Source organism: Nerophis ophidion, linkage group LG01 (genome assembly GCF_033978795.1).
Source record: "Nerophis ophidion isolate RoL-2023_Sa linkage group LG01, RoL_Noph_v1.0, whole genome shotgun sequence".
Taxonomy (NCBI): domain Eukaryota; kingdom Metazoa; phylum Chordata; class Actinopteri; order Syngnathiformes; family Syngnathidae; genus Nerophis; species Nerophis ophidion.
In genome coordinates, this window is record NC_084611.1 from 52,613,745 (window position 1) to 52,637,465 (window position 23,721).

Sequence of the window (23,721 nt, forward strand, 5' to 3'; positions counted from 1 at the left end):
TCCCGGACTACTCATGTATTCAGAAAGAGATCAAATAATTAATTATTCCACTGCGTAAATAAATACAGACCGTATTTTCCGGACTATGGAGTGCACCGACATAAAAGCCACACCACAACATTTTAGAAGGAAAAAAAATGTTTTTCCATATATTAGCCGCAGCATACTCTAAACCGGGCAGCATAGGGGAACAAGGGTTAGTGCATGTGCCTCACAATACGAAGGTCCTGACTAGTCCTGGGTTCAATCCCGGGCTCAGGTGCTTTCTGTGTGGAGTTTGCATGTTCTCCCCGTGACTGCGTGGGTTCTTTCCGGCTTCCTCCCAACTCCAAAGACATGCACCTGGGGATAGGTTGATTGGCAAACACTAAATGGTCCCTAGTGTGTGAATGTTGTCTGTATATCTGATGAGGTGGCGACTTGACCAGGGTGTACACTGCCTTCCGCCCGAATGCAGCTGAGATAGGCTCTGTCAGGCTTGGTAAAAACGAAAGGACTCAGATGCAGAGTAGGGAACTTCCACAGGCTTTTATTTTGATAGCTTCCTTTCACCTCCAAAGTCAAGGAATTACAATGTCTATATTAACCAAAAATCGAATCGCCGAAAAAGGTTCCAAAAAAAAAGGAATAACCAAAAATCACTCTTAAAGGAGGAAAACACAAAAACAAAGACAAACTATAATTGGCGCCGTTATTGCCATAAAATGTATTAACAAAAAATGCTCCAACTAGAGGAAGAAACAACAGCTATGAGAAATTCTACACGATCTAATCTAATAAAGTTTTAACAAAAAATTGTCACTCAATAATTTGAGGAAAGAATGAAAAATTACTTAACTTACCACTTCAGTTGAATAAACTAAATAACAAAAAAACACTCTGCTGAGGAGGAAGAAAGGAAAACTCAAAATAGTAACGAAGGGATTCAGGATCAAGGAACATAAGCACGAGACGAGGCAAGGTAAGGCAAGGCATGGACATGGACGCTAGAGAGCAGGAATAAACGAAACAATCTGGCACAGAACAAAGAGAGGAGTGGGCTTATAAGACACATGAGGGTAATAGGGAACAGGTGGAAAAAATCAGGGAACAGGGATGACGTCAGACTGAGGACACAAAAGGAAGGGCAAGTGACCTGAAACATGCAAATCATAAGACAGAAAAAACCAAGACAAGACATCCCTCACCGCGGTGTGACAGGCTCCAGCACCCCCCGCAACCCAAAAGGGACAAGCGGTAGAAAAGGGATGGATGGATGGATGGACTGTAAACCGCAGCTATACATGTAGGTTTTTACACAGAAATTTTTATTTACATACCTTAATTGTTTCCAAACGGTGACTGTAACACCGCAGTAAAACTGAAGATCAAACAAAACAGAAGTCATCTAGCTGCGGAAGCTAACTGTCCAATCAGCTCAACAGACTCGATAACTCCCATGTTGACGCTTTAGTGAATTTACTAAACTGAAACAACATTAACATAACGCCACTGTAAGCTAATAATACAAAGAAATGTGTTAGCATATTAGCTCATGCGAACCAAGTTGGCTTGATTACATTACGGTGGCACGTACAAATATGCATGAAAACACTCCTACAGACATCACACACGGGGAGGTTTAGTATTTAAGACTTGTTTTAGTTATATTGTAAAACTTACAAACGTTTCTGAGTGATGAATGATGAATCCATACCAGTAGAAACGCAACGGACAGCTAGAAGACCGAACGGCATTTGTACTGCCGGTTGAAAGCAGAAGTTCAAGTATTTGCATTATGGCCGTCAGCGAAGGAAAATCCATAAATTAGCCACACCGTTTTATAAGTTGCATGGTACAAAGCGTAGGAAAAAACTATCTGCTTGTAGTTCACAATCTCAGGGACATATTTTGAAATATACCAGAATGTTAAATCCTTCTCTATGGCGCTGAAACGTGGTCTATAATGTTAGGCGATCCACGAAGGCTGGAGGTCTTCGACAATGACCGTGTGCCACATGCCGACACGTTGATCGTGTACCTACTGCCGGTCTTTGTCTACGGCCTCTTCCTTCTCTGCCGTAACATAGTCTGATCATGCGGCTCGCTGGATCACTTGGTGGACAGCTGAAGACCTGGACAATGACCATCACTGAGGACCTCCCTGGACTCACGGGTCCGCGGATGGTCGGCCTGCGTCGGTGGAAACGAGGTTGGTTCGGCGTCTTCTGCGACCAAGGTTCAGGATGTCGTCAGGCCCAGAGAGGACGGGTGAATGACGCCCAAAGACAAAAGAACAACCCACTCTTATATGCTTGTGTACACACATAATCTGGTGCTTCCCAACTGGTTTTGCTCACTAAGCAGTTTGACATTTGACATTCCAACGACATTACTGATATATAATGCAAACACACTTAAGAGCATTACACAAGACCTGACAAAATGACTAGTTGGAGAATGTTCAGTCATGACACAAAGCTATAATCTTTCTGATGTCAACTTTCTGGTTAAGAAAGAAATTAAGATTATAACTTGGGGAAGTCGGTAAAAAGGATGGAATCGCTCAAAAGTAAGTGAACGATTGTGAAGTCCCGCTGTAAATGTTTCCAAAGACAACACCCGCATCAGATGAAATCTGTTCAGTAGTCTGCAGTTAACAGGGAGTCCTTGCACCTTGGAGAGCTGTTGCGCCAAGTGGACGGACAGGAATAATGGCTCCAACTCCACAGATGTCAACTGAAAGGAAAATAAGGTAAAGGTAAATCAGCACATAATGTTGCAAAAGTTGTTTTGTCAGATGTGTGTAAAATGTGGACCAAGTACATGGGAAGCTTGTAAAGGCAAGCATAGACCAAGAAAAACATTGTGTGTGTGTGTCTGTGTGTGTGTGTGTGTGTGTGTGTGTGTGTGTGTGTGTGTGTGTGTGTGTGGATATATATGTACAGTATGTATGTAGACAGCGGGGCAAGAAAGTATTTAGTCAGCCACCGATTGTGCAAGTTCTCCCACTTAAAATGATGACATCGGTCTATAATTTTCATCATACAGGGTTTCCCACACATTCATTTATTTGTGGCGGCCCGCCACGAAAGAATTACGGCCGCCACAAATAAAAATGTAAAAAAAACAAAAACTTTTATTTTTTATTTATTTTTTTTTTTCGGCTTTTGACTCGCTCGACCGCTCATAAAAGCAATGGGACTCTGTCTGTGAATGGAGCTTGTAGTTACATATTATATAAATATGTAAATATTATATAAATATGTACATAAAGTGTTGTAATCATATTCCAACTCTGCGTTCTTCTATTTGTAAATTATGGTGGAAAATAAGTATTTGGTCAACCATTCAAAGCTCTCACTGATTGAAGGAGGTTTTGGCTCAAAATCCCACGATACATGGCCCCATTCATTCTTTCCTTAATACGAATCAATCGTCCTGTCCCCTTAGCAGAAAAACAGCCCCAAAGCATGATGTTTCCACCCCCATGCTTCACAGTTCTTGGGATGCAACTCAGTATTCTTCCTCCTCCAAACACGACAAGTTGAGTTTATACCAAAATGTTCTATTTTGGTTTCATCTGACCACATGACATTCTCCCAATCCTCTGCTGTGTCATCCATGTGCTGTCTGGCAAACTTCAGACAGGCCTGGACATGCACTGGCTTAAGCAGGGGGACACGTCTGACACTGGAGGATTTGATTCCCTGTCGGCGTAGTGTGTAACTGATGGTCACCTTTGTTACTTTGGTCCCAGCTCTCTGCAGGTCATTCACCAGATCCCCCCGTGTGGTTCTGGGATTTTTGCTCACCGTTCTCATGATCATTTTGACCCCACAGGATGAGATCTTGCATGGAGCCCCAGATCGAGGGAGATTATCAGTGGTCTTGTATGTCTTCCATTTTTGGATAATTGCTCCCACAGTTGATTTTTTTAAACCAAGCTACTTGCCTATTGTAGATTCACTCTTCCCAGTCTGGTGCAGGTCTACAATTCTTTTCCTGGTGTCCTTCGACAGCTCTTTGGTCTTGGCCATAGTGGAGTTTGGAGTCTGACTGTTTGAGGCTGTGGACAGGTGTCTTTTATATAGATAACGGGTTCAAACAAGTGCCATTAATAAAGGTAACGAGTGGAGGACAGAAGAGCTTCTTAAAGAAGAAGTTGCAAGTCTGTGAGAGCCAGAGATCTTCTTTGTTTGAAGTGACCAAATACTTATTTTCCATAATAATTTACAAATAAATTTTTTTAAATTCCTACAATGTGACTTCCCAGATTTTTTTTCCACAGTCTATCTCTCACAGTTGAAGTGTACTTATGATGAAAATTACAGACCTCTGTCATTATTTTAAGTGGGAGAACTTGCACAATCGGTGGCTGAGTAAATATTTTTTTGCCTCACTGTGTGTATATATATATATATATATATATATATATATATATATATATATATATACACATAGAGAGAGAGAGGTGTATATACATACAAATAAACACACATATGTGTGTATACATACATAAATATATACATATATATATATATATGTATATATATATATATATATATATATATATTAGAAATGCGCCGATAGGCAATTATACCATCCGAAACCACACCACCAAAGTCGTCATCCACCCGCTGTCCACCCGAACCAACATTTTATCAGAACCGCAACCACCCGCCCTTTGTTAAATATCCGGAGTTGGTTACCTTTACCACTAAAAGAGCTATTTAAACCCGTTTCACAGAGTAAAGAAGACAACGGGAGCCGCTAACGTTCTGGCGAATATCCAATGGTGTTTATCTGGATGACAAGAATAAGGGCGTGCTGTGAAGCCATTGCCTTTGACACCTTCACCAACATGTACAAACTGATTGTAGGTCCAGCAACATGTTGTATGCATCCTCTACAATCACACGTACAAGATAGAAAAGCATACTGGGTGACACAGAGTACACTGATGGTTGTGATACAAACAATTTTAACACACTTACTAATATGTGCCACGCTGTGAAGCCACACCAAACAAGAATGACCAACACATTTCGGGAGAACATCCTCACAGTAACACAACATAAACGCAACACAACAATTACCCAGAATCCTTTGCATCCGTGACAATTCCTGAATATATTTTACACCCCGCGCCCCATATATATATATATATATATATATATATCTATATATATATATAGATATATATATATATATATATATATATATACGTACAAATATATATACACATACAAACCTATATATAGTGTATGTATATATACTGTATATATATAATATATACAGTATATATATATTTATAGATAGATAGATAGATACAGTGTGTGTGTGTATTATTTGGTATAATAATTATGATGCTGCCCTTTTAAAACAGGTTACAGGTTACAAACCTCCTTTTGGTTTCTGACACATACATGAGGTTTTATTGTAAATATCAGACCAAATGATACATTGTGAGGATAGTTTTAAATCGAGAATCGTGTTGAACTAAGAATCCTTTCTGAATTGAATTGTCACCTCAAGAATGAAAACCCAGAGTAATGTTTGTGTAAATGGAAATTATTTTTGACCACATCTTAACTTGTCGCTGCTACCATTGATTGTTTATTTCATTTCAATAAAAACTTTTAAAAAGAACTACAACCATTATCCAATCTTTTGAACGGCTCTTTGAAAGATCCGGTGTTCCGTCGCAATGAGCTACCTAACTCCTGAGCAAGCGCACACGTGCATCAGCGCTATACATTTTTTGGAATTGAATAGGCATCGAAATGAGCTACCTTGTTTCAAAGAGTTAATTTGCATATTTTAAAGTGTATTTCAGTCGGTGTCTCCTGATCAGTAAGCATGTAGACTATCACAATAAGAGTCATGCCCAACGACCGAGCTGTTATGGGAGAAGTATGCCTGTCAGAATATGCTACCTGCTCATAAATAAATAAATTATAGCCATTCTACAAACCCCGTTTCCATATGAGTTAGGAAATTGTGTTAGATTTAAATATAAACGGAATGCAATGATTTGCAAATCCTTTTCAATCCATATTCAGTTGAATGCACTACAAAGACAAGATATGTGATGTTCAAACTCATAAACTTAGTTGTTTTTTTTGCAAATGATAATTAACCATAGAATTTCATGGCTGCAACACGTGCCAAAGTAGTTGGGAAAGGGCATGTTCACCACTGTGTTACATTGCCTTTTATTTTATAAACACTCAATAAACGTTTGGGAACTGAGGAAACTAATTGTTGAAGCTTTGAAAGTAGAATTCTTTTCTATTGTTGTTTTATGTTCCTTGGTGTTGTTGATAAATGGGTTTTGCTTTGCATAGTAGAGCTTTAACTTGCACTTACAGATGTAGCGACCAACTGTAGTTACTGACAGTAGTTTTATGAAGTGTTCCTGAGCCCATGTGGTCATATCCTTTACACAGTGATGTCTGTTTTTGATGCAGTACCGCCTGAGGGATCAAAGGTCCGTAATATCATCGCTTACGCGCAGTGATTTCTCCAGATTCTCTGAACCTTTTGATGATTTTACGGACCGTAGATGGTAAAATCCCTAAATTCCTTGCAATAGCTTGTTGAGAAATGTTGTTCTAAAACTGTTCGACAATTTGCTTACAAATTGGTGAACCTCGCCCCATCCTTGTTTGTGAATTACTTAGCATTTCATGGAAGCTGCTTTTATACCCAATCATGGCACCCAACTGTTCCCAATTAGCCTGCACACCTATGGGATGTTCCAAATAAGTGTTTTATGAGCATTCCTCAACTTTATCAGTATTTATTGCCTCCTTTCCCAACTTCTTTGTCACGTGTTGCTGGCATCAAATTCTAAAGTTAATGATTATTTGCAAAAAAAAATGTTTAACAGTTTGAACATCAAATATGTTGTCTTTGTAGCATATTCAACTGAATATGGGTTGAAAATGATTTGCAAATCATTGTATTCCGTTTATATTTACATCTAACACAATTTCCCAACTCATATGGAAACAGGGTTTGCGAGCGTTTTTTGATATCTAAATAGCTGTTTCCAAACTTAAAGTAGCATTTTGTGAAGCGGCAACGTAAATCGTATAATAATGCAACTTTTTTGGCTGAAGCAGCTCTTTAGGACATTATACCAGCGCTCTTCAAAGATCCATAAACGCTATGGTTCTCACCTCATTTCTATTCAACTGGCGGCCCGCGGGCCACGTCCAGCCCGCAAAGGCTTTTTATTCGGCCCACCGAACATCACCCAAATAGGCTGGATGAAACTATGAAAGCTAGGGTCGGTCATGTACGCAGTACTCCCGCCACCCCACAGGGGGCAACAAGGTGAGTAGAAGAAGACAACTCATTCAACCCAGAAAAATACATCTTAATAAATTGCAAAAATTTGACTTTTAACAACGACTGGACAGCAAAGTATGAATGTTCTACCCTGAGCAAGTGCTGGACTCACTGTTTCTTTGAGGATCTTTTTAAGTGACGGACATATGGATCCAGGAAAGCAGCAACAATGGTAGAAATCCCAGAGTGTAAGTTTCATTACGAAACTTGCTCAAACATTTGTAAGGAGATATAACTTGTTATGAATTGAAATTGCTGACTGTGGAAGTCTTGCACTTCCGGGTTCTTCGGACCAACAATTACCGACATGCTAGGCTGTTGCAGGTAGACAACAATGTTTTATCTTACAAGAAAACGTGCAAAGTCTTTTGAGGGGCTTTTCAGCAGTTGTCGTTTCTATCAATCGAGCACACGAATGGTTTCTCCCCAGTGTCGTCTGTCTCGCTCGCGCTCCACCACCAACTCCCTTCTCCTCCCCGGCTGCTGCTTTTAACAGAGCAACAGGTGATTAGATAATCAGGCCCAGTTGGGCCATCTACGCACCTGTCGCTGATCTCAAAGCCGGTTCTGGCACACCCCGTTTTGCTGCAGGTCCGCACGAACACACACACACTGACTTTGTGATGTCTTTTGTATTCATGGTCGTGTTTTTTGTCTGAGACTAAAATTTCAACATGGTCAATGCTAATAGTGATAAGTCACATACAATGTTTGGTGTGTGAATGTTGTGCAATTTCTACATGTGTAAACATTTGTAGTTTATTGTGTAAATATCCGTCCATCCATTTTCCTCCACTTATCCGAGGTGGGGTCGCGGGGTCAGCAGCCTAAGGAGAGAAGCCATGACTTCCCTCTCCCCAGCCACTTCGTCCAGCTCCTACCGGGGGATCCCGAGGCGTTCCCAGGCCAGCCGGGAGACATAGTCTTCTCAACGTGTCCTGGGTCTTCCCCGTGGCCTCCTGCCGGTCGGACGTGCCCTAAACACCTCCCTATGGAGGCGTTTGGGTGGCATCCTGACCAGATGCCCGAACCACATCATCTCGGTCCCCTCCATGTGGAGGAGCAGCGGCTTTACTTTGAGCTCCTCCCGGATGATAGGGCTTCTCACCCTATCTCTAAGGGAGAGCCCCGCCACCCGGCGGAGGAAACTCATTTGGGCCGCTTGTACCCGTGATCTTGTCCTTTCGGTCATAACCCAAAGCTCATGACCATAGGTGAGGATGGGAACGTAGACCGTTGGAAACGGATCCAATTTACTGCCGGCAATGCGGACCAGGCTCTGACACTGATCATACAGGGAGCGGATCGCGAAATTTAAATATATTGACACTAAACCTATTTCGTTTATGTAAAATACACAATGGACGTTATATACTTTTATAGTAATTTCATGATATTTTCAGTCTTACAAACCTAAATGAAGGACAACGTGTAAATAAAAAAAACTAAGGAAGGAAAATAATTCAAAAGAAGTAACATCAACAAAAAAGCTGAGTTTTTTTTTTCTTCATACTGTTAACTAGCTGCACGCGCTGGAACCGAGCAGGGGTTTGTAGATGACACTTTACTACTAGTTCAGAATAAAAGTGCAAGGTTATATTTGTACTTTTTAGGGACCGAATGTCCCCTTTGGGACAGAGGACCCAATTGTATTTCTAAGGTTTTATTATTATTATTCCGCCGCCTCTTCGAGCTGTAATTTGACCCCCTTAACATGCTTCAAAACTCACCAAATTTTACACACACATCAGGATTGGCGAAAATTGCCATCTAATAAAAAAGTTTTTAAAAACTCAAAATTGCCCTCCAGCGCCCCTAGGAAAAAACACAGACAAAACTGCTTGTAACTTCTGTTAGGAATGTCGTAGAGACATGAAACAAAAACCTCTAGGTAGGTCTAACTTAGACCTAGATTTTTTACACTAACTTCCTTCAGCAAAAATCCACGGGAAGTTGTCAAAAACCCCTTCAAAACAAAAGTTTCCTAAAAATGTCATTTTTGCCTCTTTGAGCTATAATTTGACCCCCTCAGAATGCTTCAAAATTCACCAAACTGGACACACACATCAGGACTGGCGAAAATTGCGATCTAAAAAAAAAAAAAAAAAACTTAAAATTGTGCTCTAGCGCCCCCTAGGAATAAAACACTGCTCCTTGGAAGAAAACACGGACAAAACTGCTTGTAACTTCCGGTAAGAATGTCGGAGAGACATGAAACAAAAACCTTTATGTAGGTCTCACTTAGACCTACATTTTAATAATTCAATCAATCAATCAATCAATGTTTACTTATATAGCCCTAAATCATTAGTGTCTCAAAGGGTTGCACAAACCACAACACAAATCACTACGACATCCTCGGTAGGGCCCACAAAAGGGCAAGGAAAACTCACACCCATTGGGACGTCGGTGACAATGATGACGCAGTGGGACGTCGGTGACAATGATGACTATGAGAACCTTGGAGAGGACGAAAGCAATTAATGTCGAGCGGGTCTAACATGATATTGTGAAAGTTCAATCCATAGTGCATCCAACACAGCCGCGAGAGTCCAGTCCAAAGCGGAGCCAGCAGGAAACCATCCCAAGCAGAGGCGGATCAGCAGCGCAGGGATGTCCCCAGCCGATACACAGCCAAGCAGTCCATCCTGGGTCCCGACTCTGGACAGCCAGTACGTCATCCATGGCCATCGGACCGGACCCCCTCCACAAGGGAGAGTGGGACATAGGAGTAAAAAAAAAGAAACGGCAGATCAACTGGTCTAAAAAGGGGGTCTTTTTAAAGGCTAGAGTATACAAATGAGTTTTAAGGTGAGACATAAATGCTTCTACTGAGGTGGCATCTCGAACTGTTACCGGGAGAGCATTCCAGAGTACTGGAGCCCGAACAGAAAACGCTCTATAGCCCGCAGACTTTTTTTGGGCTTTGGGAATCATTAATAAGCCGGAGTCCTTTGAACGCAGATTTCTTGCCGGGACATATGGTACAATACAATCGGCAAGATAGGCTGGAGCTAGACCGTGTAGTATTTTATACGTAAGTAGTAAAACCTTAAAGTCACATCTTAAGTGCACAGGAAGCCAGTGCAGGTGAGCCAGTATAGGCGTAATGTGATCAAACTTTCTTGTTCTTGTCAAATTGACATGCTTCAGCAAAAATCAACAGGAAGTTGGCTATTACCCCTTCAAAACAAAAGTTTTGTAAAAACCCGTCACATTTTTTCAAACATTATCTCTTCTGAGCGCGTTTGTTGTGACGGCTTCAAACTCGCTCAGGAGAGTGAGTGAACGCTTCTGATTAAAAGTTGCGAAAAAAGTTTTAATAACTGCTCCGGTTTTGATTTTACGAGCCTTCAGAGAACCGCTGCGCTGATGCAGGTAAAGATATGTTGAATGGGTAAAGGCAGGAAACACCAGCAAAAGTCGGTCCCGTCCATCACTGCTTGCAGCTTTAATTTTTTTTTTGTTTCTTGCCAAGGCAGCCATCGACTCTCAACCCAATTTTGGCTGGAGACCCACTAGTGTGGGAATCCCTGCTCTAGTGTACACTGTATATAGAAACATGAGGACTGTGGGCGTGGCCTAAACATGGTGCATCATGGTGGCAGTCTGTTGGCGCTTGCATGCAGGAGCCAAGAGAGGGAGAGCAGTTTCTCTCTAAATTTAACTCTAAACTCACTCTCTCTCTCTCTCTCTCTCTCTCACTCACTGTTTGTGTCTTTTGACTTCCGTGGGAGCGCCAAAGCGGAGGCTGGGCTTCAGAACGCAAGAAGTAAGTAAAAAAAAACCTAAAATGCAAACTAAAGTGTGCTTTAGTTTGCATCTTGCTACTTCCAAGAAAGTTTGATAACCTTTTCACAAATAATTGCTTGTTTATGAAGGTGTCGTATAAATGCCAGTAATTTGACCTCAGTGTGACCTTGACACACATGTTTCACTTTTGCAAACAACACCAGGTGCTCAACGAGTACCCACAATGCCCTCGGGCGTCCATCTCGAAATACTCAAGTGTGTTTTTCTCGCAGGAGGAGCCATGAGGCGTCTGTGTTCGGACGCCGCCACTGCCGAAGAGGTGGGGTACCAGCTGACGCTTATCGGCTCCGCCCCGGTCCACTGCATGACCACCATGCCGATGCTGCCCTGGGTGGTGGCCCAGGTCAGCCGCGCCCGGCGGCCCCCGGGGAAGGCCGTGTCGCTGTCCGTGTCGCCGTCGCGGGTGCGCTGCGTTTTGCGGCATGCCGAGGGGGCGCTGTGGGACCCGCTGACGCACGCCGTTCTGTTCGAGTGCCGACCGCATCAGGTGACCAAGCTCCTCCACAACAGCCGGGAGCCCGGCAGCTTCGGGTGCCTGCTCAGGGATGCCCCGGCCTGCGCCTGCTACGTCTTCAGGTGCGAGGATAACGCCAGGGTGAGTGTGCGGCCGTGACCTTCGACTGTGAATACATAAAGGTCCTTGCACAGTTTCACTTCTTGTGAGTGTCCCAATACTTTTGTCCACACAACCTGTACAAACCTTGATTTTCGAACACTTCTATTTGCAAACTTTCCAGTTTATTAACCTCAATTTCAAAGGGGTCCAAACTACAGCGTGAGTCCAACACACAATTTGGGTCTCATACAAAATACACACAGTCAGCCATGTATCTGCCATAATGTCCCCACCTGCTGGCTATTGAAAGTAACTCAAGTCAGTGACCATTATTTATACATCAATTAGCTTTTGTGACCAGCATTTACTTATACAACCCAATCCAAACAACCTTCCCTAGTCATGGTGCAGACAACAAAATTCGACCAGCATGAAAATTCAACAAACATAGTCACACATAACATATGCCTACTTTTAGTTGTAAAACCTAGCAGAATAACAAATGACAGCTTAACACTTATTGACAATGTTTTTATACATGTATTTGATGGGAAGAGAAAAAGTGGACTCTTAGTGACTGATTTAAGTGATCACTTGCATGTTTTTACAGGGATCCAAATGAACAACGAGCGAAACTTACAAACAAAAAGACAAATAAATAATTTTGTTAGAATAAAATCACCAGAAGCAGTTAAGGCATTCAAGGCTGAACTTTTAAATCAAGATTGGCAAAATGTTTTTGTAGAGAATGCTAATGAAGCATACGATCCATTCCTGGATATATTTCTGACACTTTATGACCATCATTGTCCATTGAGAGAATATAAGCAAAATACTAAAAAGAGTGAGAAACCATGGATAACAAGGGGTTTAGTAAAAGCCTGTAAAAAAAAAAAAAAAAAAAAGGCTTTACAAGGACTTTATTAAGAATCGATAAAGGAAAATGAGGACAAATATAAAAAGTATAAAAACAGATTGACATGTATCATGAGGCTGCAACAAAAAAAACTATTATGAACAATTGCTGCATAAACATAAAAATAATATCATTGAAACTTGGCATGTGCTTAATCCATCCATCCATCCATCCATTTTCTACCGCTTATTCCCTTTTGGGGTCGCGGGGGGCGCTGGCGCCTATCTCAGCTACAATCGGGCGGAAGGCGGTGTACACCCTGGACAAGTCGCCACCTCATCGCAGGGCCAACACAGATAGACAGACAACATTCACACTCACATTCACACACTAGGGCCAATTTAGTGTTTAATACTATGATTAAAAAATCTAGCAACAAGGATTTTACAGCATATCTGGTAAAAGATGACAACTCAATTTTTGAAAATATAGAAGAAATAGCTGAGGAATTCAATAAGTTTTTTGTGAATGTTGGCCCAAATTTGGCAAAAAATATACATTTTAATATGAAGGATGAGAAAAAGGTAAAGCGTGTATCTGACATAAAAAATTCAATGTTTCTTGGTGTAGTTTGTTAAAGTGATGTGTTAGAAATGGTCAGCAAGTTTAAAAACAAAAAATCTGTCGATGGTAACAACGTGGATATGTCACTTGTTAAAGAAGTGATGGATTGTGTCCTGAAGCCGTTTACTTATATATGCAATAAATCTTTATCAACTGGTATTTTTCCTGACAAAATGAAAATCGCAAAAGTTATTCCAATTTATAAAAATGGTGATAAACATATGGTCTCAAATTACAGACCTGTGTTCTTCCTACCTCAATTTGCAAAAATTCTTGAGAAATGATTTGTAAATAGACTTGATAAGTTCATTGACAAACATGAGCTATTGAATGAGCATCTGTATGGCTTCAGGAGTAATCCATCTACATCTCTAGCAGTGATGGACTTTGTAGAAAACAACTACAGCAATAAAAAAAAAGCAACACACCGTTGGAGTATTTATTGACTTAAGTAAAGTTTTTGACACAATCGATCATTCTTTACTTCTGCAAAAATTGGAAAACTATGGCATAAGAGGTGTTTCACAACAGTGGTTAAGTAATTATTTAAGTAACATGTGGAAATTAATAAGACTAAATCACAGCCAAGGAGAGTAACTTGTGGGGTTCCACAAGTCTCGGTATTGGGACCTAAGTTATTTATACTTTACCAAAATGATATTTGTTCAGTATCTATAAATTAAATTTTATTATGTGTGCAGACGATACAAATGTGTATCGTTCAGGAGAAGACTTGAAGGAACTGTTGAGGATTATAGAGGTTGAGTTAATTCAGCTAAAAACATGTTTTGATATTAATAAGTTATCATTAAATGATAAGAAAACTTAATTTATGGTTTTTAGTGGTGCAAGGACAAATTTTGAAGCAAAATTAAAATTAAATCAAGTGGAAATCGTTAGAGGAAATGAAACTAAATTCTTGGGAATAATAATTGATCATAAACTGTGTTGGAAACCACATATTGAATATATAAAGGGAAAAATATTCAAATCTATTGCTATTCTTTATAAAGTAAGACACATGCTGAATAAGAAATGCCTGCATATGTTGTATTATTTAATTTTTCCATATTTAACGCATTGTTTTGAAATTTGGGGAAATGTTTATAAAACAAACATAGACCCAATAATAAAACTTCAAAAAAGAGTCATTAGAATGATACACAAAGTGTGGTACTATCAACATACCAATCCATTATTTATAACTTCAAATGTATTAAAATTGTCAGACGTTGTGTTTTTAAAAACAATGGAAATTATGTTGCAAGTAAAGAACAACAGCCTTCCAGCTTGTATTTTTAGGTTATTTCATTTAAGAGGAGAAAACTATAATTTACGGGGGATATTGACTTTTGAAATAGGAAAAGCGAGAACGAATATAAAATACAAATGTATTTCAGTTTTAGAAGTTAAATGGTGGAACAAGCTCAGTGATGAGCTGAAGACATGCACTTATTTGCTAAGGTTTAAGAAAACCTTGAAAGGTGAAATAATTGAAAATTATAAAATATAGTAACAATTACTTTAATCCCATTGATTTTTTTTTTTACGTGGATGTTCCAGGCAATCTAATTTTCAGTGAAGGTATAGGATAGGCAAATATAAGCTTTGGCTTCAGCCTATTCCTTTTTCGGTCATTGTTTTTCTTTTCTTTTGTGTGTGTATGATTGTTTATATATAACCTGTACTGTAAAACTGATCACACAAAATGGTTGATTATATGACCGAACTAAACTTATTTAATTCATTCAGCATGCTAATGTTAGCATGCTAACATTAAAGTGCTAACTCTTTTAGCTAATTTGACACTTTTTTCTTCAGTTCCCCGGCCATACACCTTCGAGTCATATAACTTGGTATGTGACACAAGCGAACTGTTAGCATGCTAACTTAAGCTTGCTAAAATGCTAACATTGGCATGCTAACCTTTTGAGCTAGTTTTTCTACCGTCTACAACAGAGTCATATGACTTGGTAAGTTCATTTGTTAACTGTTAGCATGCAAATGATAGCATGCTGGCAACTTAGTTTTTCATCTTAATTTTACACTTTTTCCTCTATTTTCACAGGCTTTGAGTCATATAAATTGGTATATGAAACATGCTATCGTTTGCACACTTGCAAAATTTTATCATTTTAATGTAAGCATGCTAACGTTTTAGGCTAGCTGTGTAGCTCATTTTGTACAGTTACACTTATAACACTCTGATTCAGACACTCGGCTCCATCTAATAGATACGGCGGCTTCCAACAAACCCTCACCAAAGGTCCAGGGCACAGATAGCAGGCCCCTCGAAATTTCTGCGGGAATTTTCTAGTTTTTCATCTTAATATTATAATTCCGCACATTCCTCTTACGCTTGATACGAGACAAGTCAGCCAACAAAACCCCACAAATGTCATACGGTTGGAAAGGTTTCATTCGTGCTGACGGGGGTACTTTAAGTTGTTAGCATGCTAACATTAAAGTGGTAACTTTTTTTTTTTTAGCTAATTTTACATTTTTTTCTTTAATTCCCAAGCCATACACCTTAATCATATAACTTGGTATGTGACACAAGCTAACTGTTAGCTTGCTAAAATGCTAACAATAGCATGCTAACCTTTTGAGCTAGTTTTGCTAACCGTTAACACCAGAGTCATTAGCTTGGTATGTGACATTTGTTAACTGTTAGCATGCAAAGGATAGCATGCTGGCAAGCTAACTTCAGCATGCTAAGTTTTTCATCTAATGTTACACTTTTTTCTGTATTTTCGCAGGCAAACACCTTTAAGTCATATAAATTGGTTTATGGAACAAGCTAACGTTTGCATGCATGCCAAATTTTAGCATTTTAATGTCAGCATGCTAGTGTTTTATGCTAGCTGTGTAGCTCATTTTGTACAATTTTCTAGTTTTTCATCTTATTATTATAGCTCCACACGTTCTTCTTATGAATGATACGAGCCCACCAACGAACCCCCCACATATGTTATACCGTCGGAAAGGTCTCATTCGTGCCGGCGGGGTACTTTAAGTTGTTAGCATGCTAACATTAAAGTGCTAACCCTTTTAGCAAATTTGACACTTTTTTCTTCAGTTCCCCGGCCATACACCTTCGAATCATATAACTTGGTATGTGACACAAGCTAACTGTTAGCATTCTAGGATTGATTTTTAATCTAGAGTCGGGTTTGAATCAATTCTGAATCAACTCATTACCACCAAGAATTTAATCAAAGGCTGTGGTACCGAGTTAAAAGCTTCATTAAAAACATTTAACTGGCATTTTTCCAGCTAACTAACAGTAAACGTGACAAATGGTACTATTTTCTTCAAAATAAAAGTCTTGAATTAGAAACATCAAATTAGCGTAAATGATTATCTTATGTTTATGCAGGCCTGATGTTGAGCACCTTTAACTGTACAGGTGATTACTTTCAAAATAAAAATGACATAATTAAATGTCACATGGTTAAAAAAACATGATATGTTTGCTATTTTTATTTAGGACTGAAGTGGATTAAAAATGTAGATGAAAATATGAATCTGAAACATTTTTTATACAGTCTTAAATGCCTTTTTCATCCTGGCACTACTTTACCAAAATAAATCCAATTCCCAGTGTATTGTTGGTATGTGGAAGAAATTGAAATATTCAAATTAAAAATGAAAAAAACCTTTCCGGAAAAAAACAAAACCATTTCCTTCAGAGTAACCAAAACAAAATTATGGCTGAAAATATTTTGGATGAAAAAATATACCTTACATTAAAAACTTGATTTTGCATCAATATTTGTTGTAATGTTTGGCTGCAAAAAGACATCTAAATATGACTTTTTGTTTCACTTCACTCATTTTCAAGTGAATTTGCCTATTTGAGGTAATATTTGACAAGGTGTTGCGTTTGAAAAGTCCTTAAGAATGTTTGATTCTTGCTGTGATGCCACTTGTCGCTCAGTACTCTCCTACCAAGCAGGATGTGTTGCCATGGAGACCATTTCCTGTGACCTAGTGCTTTTTGTGCTAGGTTTGTGGTCCAGTCTGGTGAGGTGTGTGTGTGTGTGTGTGTGTGTGTGTGTGTGTGTGTGTGTGTGTGTGTGTGTGTGTGTGTGTGTGTGTGTGTGTGTGTGTGTGTGTGTGTGTGTGTGTGTGTGTGTGTGTGTGTGTGTGTGTGTGTGTGTGTGTGTGTGTGTGCGTGTGTGCGTGTGTGTGTGTGTGTGAAATGACAAGTGTGTGTAAAAATTTGAAGTGCTCACCCTCTGGCCAACCCGCGACCCCGAAAGGGAATAAGCGGTAGAAAATGGGGACCCTCTGGCCAACATATGTAATATAACAAGTGCGTGTAAGAAATTGAAATGCGCCCTCTTTGGCTAAAATTAATAATAAAAAAAAATGACATAAAAAAAAAAAAAAAATATATATATATATATACAACTTGGTATATGTACACACAACACCAATATATACAACAACAATACATATATATACGTATATACAACTTTAAGTAAATACTGAAGATTAAAAACCAATTACAAACAAAAATTTTAAAAAGCAGTCTTTTTCTCACAATGTTGACTTTTTTCATATGAAATTGGGAACAATTTCTCATATTCTTTCTGTTTCTGTAATATTGCAATATTTTCTTGTAAAAAAATTGTGACAGACTCGTGCTGTCGTCTTGCAGGTTCCATGGACCACCACGGAAAGACATGCTTTTGAGCAGATGTAGACTTCATTATTTTTCAATAAACAAAAATCTTTTGCGTGTTGCTTTTCAGCCTTCCCGTTGTCTGCGTCTACCTCTCGCTCTCGCTCTCTTCCGGGTTGCACGCGCTGCTGCTCGTGTTGTCGTCTCTCTTTCGTTCCTTCCTCGTCTGGGTTGCTCTCTCTCTGCACCATCACCAGCCCCGTTCTCTCCTCCTTCTCCCCTTTTATACAGTGAGAGGAGATACGTTAATTATGTACAGGTGCGCGATCCACACACCTGATCTTGTTTGTGACGTCGCTCTCGGCACGCCCCACCGCGCCGCTCGCTCGCCATCCCCGCCTCCACGCCGCCATCTTTGGCCGGGCCCTAGCATGCCCTCCCTCTCTGTTGGACCGTCGGCTCCGCCTCTCCACAAAAATATATTTTTTTTAATGAAAAATAATTACTTTTTAATGCAAAGTAGTGACATTTGTTATATAAAATTCTGACTTTTGTCACAATACTGCCAATTTTTTTGTTGTTCTTGTAAAATAGTGACATTTTTGGAGTGAAATGATGACTTCATTTGGCCAACTAAAATTCCAAATATAAGACTGCAAGAATTTTTAAGTTCTCTTATAAAATTACAACTTTTGTCGAGTAAATTTACGACTTCTTTCATAAAATTGCCAACATTTTAAGCTTTTCTTGTAAAATTGCGACTGCTATAGAGTAAAATTCCAAGTTTATTCATAACATTGCACAAATATTCAGTTTTTCTTGTCAAATTTTGACTTTCGTTGAGTAAAATGACAACTTTTATTATAATAGTGCCAAAATTATCAGTTTTTCTTGTGAAGTTGTGACCTTTTCCAACTAATTTTTCACAAGAAGCTTTTTTATATTTGCATAGTATGTATATATTATTAATGTTGTCAATACACATCTTTATCTAGAAAGGGTGGTTTCTAAAGAGGGAGGCATTATTTGGAGGTCTCAAGAAGGTCAGAAATACCCGAATGAGTGTGTGTGTGTGTGTGTGTGTGTGCGTGTGTGTGTGTGTTTGGCCCCTTTGTCCAAAATGTATCAAAAAATTAAAATATATATATATGTGTATATAGATACATGTTGTAATAACTTTAAGTAAATAATGAAGATTAAAAACCAATTACAAAAAAAAAAGCAGTTTTTTTCTCCCGTGTCGACTTTTTTCGTATAAAACTGGGAACAATTTCTCATATTCTTTCTGCTTCTGTAATATTGCGATATTTTCTCAGTTTTTTACTGTAAAATAATTACTTTTTAATGCAAAATGGTGTAATTTGTCATTTAAAATTCTGACTTTTATCACAATATTTACAATTTTTGTTGTTGTTCTTGTAAAATAGTGATATTTTTGGAGTAAAATGATGACTTTTGTAATCATTTTGCCAAGTAAAATTACGATTATTATTATAATACTGACAGAATTTTTACGTTTTCTTATAAAATTGTGACTTTTGTCGAGTAACTCAGTAACTCTTTTCAGAAAATTGTCAACATTTGAAGCTTTTCTTGTAAAATAGCGACTGCTGCTGAGTAAAAGTCCAACTTTTATAATAATATTGCACAAATGTTCCGTTTTTCTTGTAAAATTTTGACTCGCATTGGGTAAAATGACGACTTTTATTATAATACTGCCAAAATTCTAAGTTTTTCTTGTGAAATTCTAACTCATTTTTCACAGCAAGCTTTTTTATTTTTGCATAGTATGTATGTTTTATTATTGTTGTCAATACTAATCTTTAAATATCTAGAAAGGGTGGTCCTAAAGAGATAAGCATTTTTCGGAGGTCTCAAGAAGGTAAGAAATACAAGTGTGTGTGAGTGTGTTTGTGTGTGTGCGTGCGCGTCTGTGTGTGAGTGCGCGTCTGTGTGTGAGTGCGCGTCCGTGTGTGTGTGTGTGTGTGTGACAGACAATGTCAGTGGGACAAAGTTGAGCGACAGGTGGTCAGCCTGATGATCCCCCCCTCCCACACACACACACAGAGGTTATGTATGAAGTCCTTGTGCACAAGTGTTAGACTATAAGCGTGTTGACAGTAAATAGAAGCACCTTTTTGACAAGATAAAGTTTAAAGTACCAATGATTGTCACACACACACACACACACACACTAGGTGTGTTGTGAAATCTGTCCTCTGCATTTGACCCATCCCCTTGTTCACCCCATGGGAGGTGAGGGGAGCAGTGAGCAGCAGCGGTGGCCTCGCCCGGGAATCATTTGTACTGGAAGGGTGGGAAAAAGTATGTTTCCACAAACTCATTTACTTTAGTTTATTTATTCTTGTTTGAATGCTCCAAAGCAGGAAAGGCTTTCCCTTGACAAATTCCAAAAATTCCCAGATTTCCCAGAATTGTGGGTTTTCCTGGACATTTTTCCCATTCAGAATGAATTGGCCATTTTTTCAAACTTCTCCCATTTCCACATTTTTTAACCGATTCAAAACATTCTTCCTTCAACACATTCCACCATCCTGGAAATTCAAACTACTATTTTTTCAAATTCAAAGAAATTCCAGGATTTTTCAGAATTCCTGGTTTTCCAAAGCCCTATTTGCACCCTTTTTTCTGGCGAGAACACGTCCCACTTTTTTCAACCCACTTCAACCGTTCCACCGTCAAAACATTCCTCTTAATCAGGACAAAAAACAAAGTTGTTTTTGAACTGGAAACATTTTCCCGAAATTCCAGGAATTCCATAATACGATTTCTCAATAACATGTTACTACTCCGACATTTGTCGACCAATTGGAAAAATTCTAACACCAACCATTTCCACTCATTCAGACCATTCAAGTGTTTTACCATTTTCAAAAAAATTCTCGCTTTCCCCAAAATTCCCAATTTATCTGAAATCCCCATTGAAAGGAATTGGACATTCTTCAAAGTTCCACAATTCCCACAAACTCTTCCCACTTCCTGTTCACGAATTGTGTGCTCTACTTCAACAAATATAAAAAATAAATTCCTGGATTTCCCACAATTCCTTATTTTATTTAATTTTTGGGCATTTTCCCCGTTCAAAATGAATTGGCCATTTTTCAAACTTTCCCCATTTCCACATTTTTCAACCGATTCAAACCATTCATCCTTCAACAAATTCCACCATCCTGGAAATTCAAACACCCCCTTTTCCAACTTCAAAATCATTCCAGGATTCACCAGAAGTCCTGGTCTTCCAAAGCCCCATTTCCACCCTTTTTTCTGGCAACTTCTCCTCCCACATTTTTCATCCCACTTCAACCGTTCCACCTTCAAAAGATTCCTTTTCATCAGGACAAAAACCAAAGTTGTTTTTTGAACTGGAAAAATTCCCGTTTTTTCCCTAAATTCCAGAAATTCCGTACTACCATTTCTCTTTATATTTAAATATGATCACACCACTGGTTTAGGGCCTCAAAAAGAAAAAATTCAACATGGCGCCCGAACAAAGCATACTCTACTGCCACCAGGTGTCACTGTTTACCCATGTTCCATCCCCATCCATTTTTTACCGCTTATTCCCTTTTAGGGTCGCGGGGGGCGCTGGCGCCTATCTCAGCTACAATCGGGCGGAAGGCGGGGTACACCCTGGATAAGTCGCCACCTCATCGCAGGGCCAACACAGATAGACAGACAACATTCACACTCACATTCACACACTAGGGCCAATTTAGTGTTGCCAATCAACCTATCCCCAGGTGCATGTCTTTGGAAGTGGGAGGAAGCCGGAGTACCCGGAGGGAACCCACACATTCACGGGGAGAACATGCAAACTCCACACAGAAAGATCCCGAGCCTGGATTTGAACCCAGGACTGCAGGACCTTCGTATTGTGAGGCAGACGCACTAACCCTTCTGCCACCGTGAAGCCCGTTTACCCACGTTGTTTCTAGTAATAGTTGCGCCATTGTCAAATAGACTACTAATTGTTTACTGCAGAGAATTTCAACCACTGTGCCGCGGCACACTAGTGTGCTGTGAGATATTCTCTGGTGTGCCGTGGGACATTAGTTCACCTCCATCCCAATGTGCTTAAACAAACGCCACGGGTGGATTTACACCCAACATCCACTGTAATGATACCAAGTACAGGAGCGTATCTAGTCCATACTACGATGACTACATTGATATTTTTTAGCATTACATTTTTTGTTTTCCTTTTTTTCAATTGTATATTGTGTTTATAAACACATGAAGACTTTGAATATGACCAATGTATGACACTGTAAAGACTTGGTATCGTATCCATACCCAAATGTGTGGTATCATCCAAAACTAATGTAAAGTATCAAACGATGGAAGAATAAGTGATTACCACATTTTAACTGAAGTGTAGATAGAACATGTTAAAGCCGATATTAACAGTAAATGAACGTTTTCTACCGCTTGTCCTTTATAATGTTGACAAAATAATAGGAAGATAAATGACACAATATGTTACTGCAGCTAAATTACGAGCCTTTGTTTGTTTACTTACTACTAAAAGAAAAGTTGTCTAGTAGAGTGATTTTCAACCACTGCGCCACGGCACACTGTCATGTGTGCCATAGGAAATTATGCAACTTCACCTAATTGGTGCAAAAAAATATTTTTTGCAGATCAATAATCATAATATTGTGCCGTTGTCTAGTGCCTGTGCTGGGTGGAGCTTGGCAGGGTAATCTTGTAATACTCCATGTCAGTAGGTGGCAGCAGGTAGTTTGTTGCTTTGTAGAAGTCGGAACGTGTCCAGGATGGTTGGTCGTGAACCCAGTATGCAGAGCACAGCGGGAGGCAGTGTGCAGGTAAAAAAAGGGTGTGTAACGCTTAAACCAAAAATCAACAAAAAGGCACTGAAGCATAGCTATGTAAAACAAAAGTAAAACTGAACCGGCTACAAAGTCAACAAAAACAGAATGCTGGAAGACAGCAAAAACTTACAGCGTGTGGAGCAAAGACGGCGTCCACAAAGCACATCCGTACATGACACAACAATCAACAATGTCCCCACAAAGTACGCACAACTTAATTTGTCTTGATTGCGTAAACAAAGCTCAAAAGAAGGCGTGAAGCTGCTACAGGAGAAAACCAACAAAATAAGAGTGCAAGACAGGAACTAAAGCACTACACACAGGAAACAACAACAACAACAACAAACTAAAAATAAGGCACGACAACCTGGAGGGGTCTCATTTTTTCACCTTTTCTGCTGGTGGTGTGCCTCCATATTTTTTTTTAAATGAAAAAAAATTTGCCTTGGCTCAAAAAAGTTGAAAAACCTTGCTCTGCTGAATTATTGGCGCTAAATTGTTACTATCCTGAAGGTTTTTTTTGTAGTAGCTATAGCCAGGATAGTAACGTTTTAATAACATCCATCCATCCATCCATCATCTTCCGCTTATCCGAGGTCGGGTCGCGGGGGCAACAGCCTAAGCAGGGAAACCCAGACTTCCCTCTCCCCAGCCACTTCGTCTAGCTCTTCCCGGGGGATCCCGAGGCGTTCCCAGGCCTACCGGGAGGTATAGTCTTCCCAACGTGTCCCGGGTCTTCCCCGTGGCCTCCTACCGGTTGGACGTGCCCTAAACACCTCCCTAGGGAGGCGTTCAGGTGGCATCCTGACCAGATGCCCGAACCACCTCATCTGGCTCCTCTCGATGTGAAGGAGCAGCGGCTTTACTTTGAGTTCCTCCCGGATGGCAGAGCTTCTCACCCTATCTCTAAGGGAGAGACCCGCCACACGGCGGAGGAAACTCATTTCGGCCGCTTGTACCCGTGATCTTATCCTTTCGGTCATGACCCAAAGCTCATGACCATAGGTGAGGATGGGAACGTAGATCGACCGGTAAATTGAGAGCTTTGCCT

General features: G+C 39.7%; 1 protein-coding gene across 3 annotated transcripts in view; it reads left to right on the top strand.

Annotated features, from left to right (window-relative positions):
• Positions 1 to 10,911: 10,911 nt before the first annotated feature.
• Positions 10,912 to 23,721, top strand: part of tbc1d1 (TBC1 (tre-2/USP6, BUB2, cdc16) domain family, member 1) — a 168,077-nt gene continuing 155,267 nt past the window's right edge. For all 3 annotated transcript variants that reach the window (XM_061906987.1, XM_061906996.1, XM_061907005.1), the window contains exons 1-2: positions 10,912 to 11,110; positions 11,364 to 11,746. In XM_061906987.1, coding sequence (XP_061762971.1) covers positions 10,927 to 11,110; positions 11,364 to 11,746 — 567 coding nt within the window. In that variant the 5' untranslated portion in view covers positions 10,912 to 10,926. The remainder of the gene's footprint in view (positions 11,111 to 11,363; positions 11,747 to 23,721) is intronic.